The sequence below is a fragment of the Nansenia antarctica genome, assembly GCF_963989245.1.
Source record: "Nansenia antarctica genome assembly, chromosome: 19".
NCBI lineage: Eukaryota > Metazoa > Chordata > Actinopteri > Argentiniformes > Microstomatidae > Nansenia > Nansenia antarctica.
In genome coordinates, this window is record NC_137692.1 from 15,211,338 (window position 1) to 15,219,610 (window position 8,273).

Sequence of the window (8,273 nt, forward strand, 5' to 3'; positions counted from 1 at the left end):
AACACTTTTTAATATTGCCTTTAAATGAAATTATGATTATATAATGATTGGAGCACTTTGAGCTGCAATGTTTGCAGGAAAAGCGCTATACAAATAAAAAAGTTATTATTATTATTAGCTGTTCCCGCGGCCACATGGGAAGTGATTATTGTGCAGGCTGATGGTGAATTAGTCCCTAAAGCTACACTTTAGTAATTCATCTATTATCTGAAAGAATAGTGCAACCCGCGTAAGACGTCTATCATTGCTGCCGACTGTGTATTGTGCGAGAGCTGCGACTTCACAGAGAATTGTTGGAACAAACACAACACAGAGGCTACGAGACGGAGAGATCATCATATGTTTCTCTGTGTACCACATTCACAAAAGAAGAGATTTGGTGAGGCTGCATTCTCATTTTATGCACCCAGATTGTGGAATGTACTGCCAGTTTACAATAGGGATGCAACCTCAGCAAATATGTTCAAGTCAAGACTAAAAACCCATCTTTTTAATATTGCCTTTAAATGACTAAATAATTAAATGATTATATAATGATTGGAGCACTTTCAGCTGCAATGTTTGCAGGAAAAGCGCTATACAATATATATATGTTATTATTATTATTATTATTATTATTATTATATCTCTTAAACACCAACAGCCATCACAGGCTCGGTGTCAGCAAGAACCAAAACAACCCATTACCATTAGGCTTTATTCCACCAACAAGTTTATTTAAGTACTATTATACTATATAATAATAACGATGTATATATATATATATATATATATATATATATATATATATTACAAACTTTAGTTGCACAATCATATCCATTGAATCATTGCTGGTGTCAGACACTGCTGCTGTGGAAACAGAGCTTCTTTGAGGAGGGTCAGTCTGATGTTACACAGGAGGGGCGTCCATGTGACGTCACCCTGGCCTAAGGAAACAGGCTGTGTTATTAGATGCATAATCATAACTAATATGTCAGCACACAGGCTCGAAATCATACTGGCTAAATCCTAGCCTATAGTCCTAACCAGTTTGTGCTTCGACAGCAAGCTAGTTAGTTGTGTAACAACCAAGCTTGTTAAAACAGTAGTTATCTATACTGGGTCATAATGCCGCCAAAGGCACATTGTCAGACATTCCATTGCTGACTAAGCGAAACCAGCTTTTCCAAAAGAACTCTGTGTACATTGTCACAGGTGGTCTAAGTGGTCTGGGCTTTGAAACAGTGAAGTTCATTGGACTGCATGGGGGAGGACACATTGTCATTCTTTCCAGAACTAGCCCCTCACCAGACTTACAGCAGGAGATAAACAACATCGAGAGTCAGTTTGGCTGCACAGTTGTGAGTTTGCAGTGTGATGTTTCAGTCTCAGCACAGGTGGTGAAGTCCATTGCTGCAATTGGGGAATGTTTCCCATCTTGTCCAATCAAAGGTGTTTTCCACAGTGCAGTGGTCCTACATGATGGGCTTATTGAAGCCCTTGATAAATCTCTCTATGAGAAAGTCCTGAAGCCCAAAGTCAATGTGGCTGTCAATCTGCACCATGCCACAAAGCACTGCGAGCTGGATTACTTCGTGTGCTACTCTTCTATTTCAGCCTTCATCGGCAATGCATCACAAACAAACTATGGTGCAGCCAACTCATTCTTGGACACATTCTGTCAGTATCGACAACACCTTGGACTTGCAGGGCAGTCCATCAACTGGGGGGCTTTGAACCTTGGTCTCCTGCTGAATAAAGACCATTTCCAAAGATTTCTGGCAGCCAAGGGTATGGTGGTCATGGAGGTAGCAGAAATCCTTGAGAGCTTAGAACAATGCCTTCTGATCAACAGGTCACAGCAGGTTATTTGCAAGTTCAGCTTCAAAAATCTTAAGCGTCATGTCCTCCCCCAAAATGCCTCCCTGAACATGCGTCTAGGTGCACTGGCACAGGAGTGGCTAAAAAAAACTAATCTGACTAATGCAAGAGATGACCAAACTACTTTGGCCAAATCACCGAATGAATATGTCAGGACTGTGGTCAGGGAGGCAATTGGTGTTGAGAATGATGAGTTGAATGACAATTCTTCTCTCTCTGCATTAGGCATTGACTCAATGCTAGCCAAGACTTTGCAGAATGTCATCTTTCAAGACATGGGTGTCAATATTCCCCTGGCTAAATTACTGGACCCTAACAGTACATTGGCTACCTTGGTGGCAATGCTGAAAGAGGGTGCAGACCAGAGGTTTGAGCATGCTGATGACTTCTCGAATCTAGAAGAGAACAGAGAAGTAGATGGCTATTCAACAGAATTTTAGAGATTTAGATTAATTCTAAATGATTAAATGATTGATTGCTCATTCATTACAGTTAGCTCAGTATATTTACATAATGAGTTAACCAATACAGAAGGCTATTATTTGACATTTTAACTTATTTGTTTGAAAGACATATTACTTAAAGACAATTATTTGAGAAAAACAATACAATGTAATGAGATCTTGACTTGACTTGATACTAACTAAGTGGTTAATGAAAGGTGTTATTACAATATTTGTGTGATAATATTGCTTATGAAATGCCTTGTCACAGAACAGAAACACATATACACCAGACATTAATGTTCCTGATTTTCTTTTATTAAGGTACAAATTAGATCATTATCTATTATATCAAGTCATTTTCATGAAATACACAATTATGTTGACAATACATCTTGATTATACATTGGTTTAAACTTCCATCCATCCTGAGGTAGATGCTCAATGTTAGATAATGTTGATACGGTTCATGATGCTCCTTTCATCTCAAAGACAAATGACAATGAAATGTATGGCAGTACTTGTAACAAAATATGGATTATTCGATTATTATGGAATGCTAAAAGTGCTTAGAGTGCTTAAGATTGAGAGTGATAGTAAACATTTCCACATCTTAAATAAACAGAAAGATTACATACAAAGTCTTGGTCTGATCAATATCATCCCACATCCAACACACAGCAGCACTGCATCACTACAGGAGAGATAGTGCTGCCTAACAATCATGTTGTGTGGGAAGTCAGAAGATCAAAGAGATGGTTATGTATATTAATTTACCTAGAAAATAAGGGTTAGGGTTATTTTTGGACATTAACTTTGAGTGGTTAGGGTTAGGTTTAGGATTAGGAATAGCTTCTAAGTGGTAAGGGTAAGTTGCCAGGGCAAGGTATTAGCAAACGCTAGCAACAAGAATTAGCAAACAAAACCACTAAAAGCACTTTTGTCAAAATTGTCCTTTTGTATCTTTTTACCAGTTGACGTTGCCTGATTTGTAAAACTCTTTATTTCCGACAGACTGACCACATGTAAACATCTTTACATCTTCTCAGACATTACATTACGTATGATACAGTGGAGGCTCCTCCATAGAGGTGGAGGAGGCCTGGCCTCCCCAATAATTTGAGAGAAGAGAGAGAGATTTTAAAAAACAATAATTATATATATATTTTTTTTATTTATTTAACAAAAAACATTTTTTTTTTTAAATATTAAATTATTTCCGTTTTGTTCATAAATCTTTTCCATGGCTAAAACCCAATATTGCAATTGTAAAGCACCTACAGGCCAGAATCCCTATCCGTTTGTATTGAGGGAGGCCAGGCCTCCCCATGGAATGTGGTTTCTCATAGAAGTCAATGTAATGCAATTTTTTTCATGGCAATATGTGATTGGCCAAATCACTGAAAATAGGTGGGCAGAGGAGGCCTGGCCTCACCATGCATTGAGTCTAGGGCTGAATGATTGACATTTTGTTCGTCCAATCACATGAAGCCATTTTGAGAATTCGCCAGTTACTTCAGTCAAAGAAACACTCGCCATAGTGGCTTGTCCTTTGCAGGACACGTCTAGAACACCCATGGCTATTATCCCTGAAAATAATAGCTCATTTGGCCAAATACTGTTGCTTAAAATGACCTCGGAAGTCGGCGAGATTCTGGCGCGATTTATTCATTGAGTAGGTAGACAACATTTAGGATTTAGGTTGTGAGCCTGAGCAGAAGGGACAATAGCTGCTGCAGGCGGTCCAGAGATTCATGCCAATTGTTTTGTTTATTTGATGACCCATTGTGCAGGTAACTTATTACATATGTTGTTTGAGTTCTATGTTGTGGTGCATTTTGTAAGAGTCCACTCGTGGTGTTGCTAGCATTCGCGATCTAGGGCATGGCTAGTCAGTAACGTCATGTTGCATTCCACGTGTAGTACCTTTTTCCGCCACACGCGTGTATGAGTGCTGTTCTGCAGGATAAATATTAGAAATGGATGAAGTATTGTTCTGAATTGTATGTTGTGTGTCTGATTGACATAGTGTTTGAGTGCTTTTGACATGTCATTGATTGTATGTAGTATGTTGTGGTGAATGTTGTGAGCCTGAGCAGAAGGGACAATAGCTGCTGCAGGCGGACCAGAGATTCATGCCAATTGTTTTGTTTATTTGATGACCCATTGTGCAGGCAATAAAAGCTGCTTCATCCACCATCCTGAGAGTGTCCCAATCCCTTCAGTACCGCCAAACACAAATTAATATGTTTTAACAAAGACAGATAAGAAGAACAGGGAACATTCCATCGCGAGTGAAGCGAGCAAGCGGAAAAACATTTGGCCTCCTCAATTCTGGAAGTCACCAGCCTCCACTGGTATGATATCCTATGAGATCAGGCTGGCCATGTAGAAATAACCACATAAACAAACATAATAATAATGCAGCATTAGAAGGGCTCATACATGAGTACACACAACCGGGATACAAATTAGAAGAAAAAAAATCCGGTTGAGAGAGGACGCTGGCGTTGCTTGTTCGCCGCTTCTCCGTCCGAAATCTAGGTGTAATTGCAGCATACAGAGCAGATTATTATATCAAGTGGGTACTTTAAAACTTCAAGTTGGTGTTATGAAAAAACCCAAAAACTTTCACTTTCACTTTTTGACGCCTTTGGGTCAGCGTGTGGTTTGCACGTTCACCAGTCGCAGTCACATTAACAGATGAGGTGGTTTCCCTGTGAGAAAACAGTCTAGACAATTTCCTTATTATAGTTCCTGTGAGGTTATAAAATAACAGATACACGTTGCAATGCGTTGAGCGATCCTGTCACAGTCATTCCATTACAGTGTGTGTGTGTATGTGTGTGTGTGTGTGTGTGTGTGTGTGTGTGTGTGTGTGTGTGTGTGTGTGTGTGTGTGTGTGTGTGCGTGCGTGCGTGCTTGCATGTGTTACTGAGGAATAACAAACTATCTTCGTCTCAAGACAGCTTCTTCGTTGTCATGGTATTCTTTGATTACGATGAAAAAAATTATAATCTTTAAGCACCTGGTAATGTCTGTACTCTCTTGAAGAAGAGAACTCAATAAACACTTTTAGAACCCTCTGGTGGTCTGTTGTTGTAATTACATCAGTGTAAGTATGCAGAAATCACATGTCTGTAAACACACACACACACACACACACACACACACACACACACACACACACACACACTGTAATGGAATGACTGTGACAGGATCGCTCTATAAAAGGGAAACAGGTAAGACGATTTACTTCAGAGACCGTAATCATTATTCATGAGCTAAGAATATACTACCCGCTGATCATTAGGACTGTGTCGGCTGAGAAGTCAGCGTATTTACTTCTTGGGAATTAAAGGTATGAGTCCAACTCGTATTTGCTGCATGTTTGAAATACAGTATGGTATTTGATGTCATGTTTTGCCTGTTTGATGGCAGCTTTGTATGTTATCATAATGCATCATGTGTATTGAGGACAAAGTAAAACCAGATGGGACAGTCTTTACATTCTTGACAGATAAAGGCAATGAGAAAGACAGCTTGAAAGCATGCACACATATGTATACTTTTAGCTGCTGTTTGTCAACTTTTGCTGTTGAAAATGTATTGAACTGCCACCCACTAATATCCATTGAATCTTTGTATTTTTTTGTTTCTTTTCACTTGTTATTGTGTATAGGTGATATTACACTGGATAAGAGGACTGTGGTGATTTACTTTACTTACGCTACTATCTTTTGAGAAGTAAAGTTATATCCTTGCATTAAGATGGACTCAATTCAACTTGTGATTTCTTGATGACATTTTAGCTTTTTAGGTCATTTTAAGAGTGTCATAGCAAAAGGTGTAAAGACGCATGCACATGATTTCTGTGTATCGATTTTAATACATTTTCAGAAATTTCAAAAAACTTTGTTTTCACTTTGTCATTATGGGGTATTGTGTGTGGATTGATGCCAATTTTTGTTTCATTTAATCAATGTTAAATTGAGTCTATAACACAACAAAATGTGGAGAAAGCGAAGGGGTGTGTTGACTTTCGATAGACACTGTATAAGGAACAAACCAGGTCTCCTCAAACACTTTTGAAATACCCAAAAAACATTGGTACGTTTCCGCAACTTGAAACCTGTTTGTGGTTTTCAATTGATTAAATTCAAGGCTATCAAGTCTACTGTATGTCTGTGCTCACCTCAGTGGAATGTGACCAACAGGTCTCTTCTTGTCAAGTCTCTTCTGACATTATTCTGTCTTCATGTTTTAGGTTGAGAAAGACAGCCACCGATATACCACAGTTGGATTTTGGATGCATCCCTCAAGGAAAAGATGGAAAATGTCAACTTAACCAACAACTGCTCCATCAGCACGTTCAACTGCTCCATCAGCTTAACCAACAACTGCTCCATTAGCATGTTCAAACACAATGTCTACCCAGCCACCTACTTGGTCATCTTCACCGTGGGCCTCATCTTCAACCTGGCGTCCCTGTGGTTCTTCACCAGTGTGTGGAGGAGTAAGAGGGGCTTCACTCCTGTCAGTCTGTTCATGGTGAACCTCCTTGTGTCTGACCTGATGTTGGTGTGCTCCTTACCTTTTCGGGCCTCCTATTACCTGATGGACTCCAGTTGGGCCTTTGGAGATTTCGCTTGTCGAATCATGTCATATGTATTCTACGTCAACCTGTATAGCAGCATTTATTTTCTCACGGTCCTGAGTGTGGTGCGCTTTGTAGCCATCGCCAAACCGTTCAGGTATAAGAGCCTACAGAACAGTCGGAGTGCATGGGTGGTGTGCCTGTTGATCTGGCTGTTGGTGTCCCTGGCATCCATCCCTTTACTGAGTTCTGGAACAACCCAAGATGCATCTGGTAGAACCAGATGTATGGAACTGAACACAGGCTACAATCCACATAGTCACATAGGCACACTCATTATCATAAGTCATGTCTCTTTGATTCTAGGCTTTGTTGTGCCGTTTGTCGTTATCTCAGTCTGTTACATATTTGTGGTGCATAACCTGTTTAAGATCAGCAATTTGGATAAGAGAATTAGCCCCAAGTACAAGAAGTCAAGTGCTCTAGTTCTTATAGTCCTCGGTATTTTCATGATTTGTTTTATGCCATACCACATACTGCGCACCATCCTTCTGAAGGCTGAGCAGGGGGTAAGAGAGAATGGTTATGGGAATTCATGCAAATATATTGAAGTTGTGCGCAAAGCGGCTGTTATCACTCACTGTCTTGCAGCTGGGAATAGCTGCTTGGATTCACTCATATATGTTTTTGTGGGTGAGAACTTCTGGGTTTTCTGTCAGAGCCAGCCTATTAAGAAGAAAGAGGCAGCCAATAAGAGGAAGTCAATAGAGTTACTGGAGCTAAATGCCTAGGTTACATCTTGATATTGGACCCGGCGCCACAAGTAGTTTGTGCCCCAATAATTTTGTAAATAAATCAAAATAAAAACACTGAAGAAGAGCGACTGGACGGGTTAAGAATAAGACATTTATTCCCAAGTACAACTTCATACAGTTATGGACACGATGAAGTGAACTCTACACAAGTGGTCACATGACCAACTAACATAAGTTAACATTATGTTATATCTGACTCATTAAGTTATATCTGACTATAATAATAATAATAATTCATTATATTTATATAGCGAGTTTCCGGGGCTCAAAGACGTTGACAATATGGGGAAAACTGAAAACAGAAACAACAAGCAACAGATAACATGAGCACATAGAACACAGAGTTAATGAACAGGCACAGGGAACAATTAACACAGCAATGTCCAGGGGGGGAGGGGAGGGGGCAGGGTTAGGGCAGATGGTTCAGGGTAGGGAAGGTTGTATGCATGGGAGAACAGGTAGGTTTTGAGGTGGGATTTAAAAGTGGAGAGTGAGGGTGAGTCTCTGAGTGGCTGAGGGAGAGAATTCCAGAGGTGGGGTGCAGTTTGTGAAAAAGCA

At 39.9% G+C, this 8,273-nt stretch overlaps 1 protein-coding gene across 1 annotated transcript; it reads left to right on the forward strand.

Annotated features, from left to right (window-relative positions):
* Window positions 1–6,632: 6,632 nt before the first annotated feature.
* On the forward strand, window positions 6,633–7,691 carry LOC308173925 (cysteinyl leukotriene receptor 2-like; the record flags this gene model as incomplete). The annotated part of the gene is made up of 1 exon (XM_080548978.1): window positions 6,633–7,691. One exon carries the CDS (start codon window positions 6,633–6,635, stop codon window positions 7,689–7,691), a length of 1,059 nt encoding a protein of 352 aa, XP_080405104.1.
* Between the last annotated feature and the right edge of the window lie 582 nt (window positions 7,692–8,273).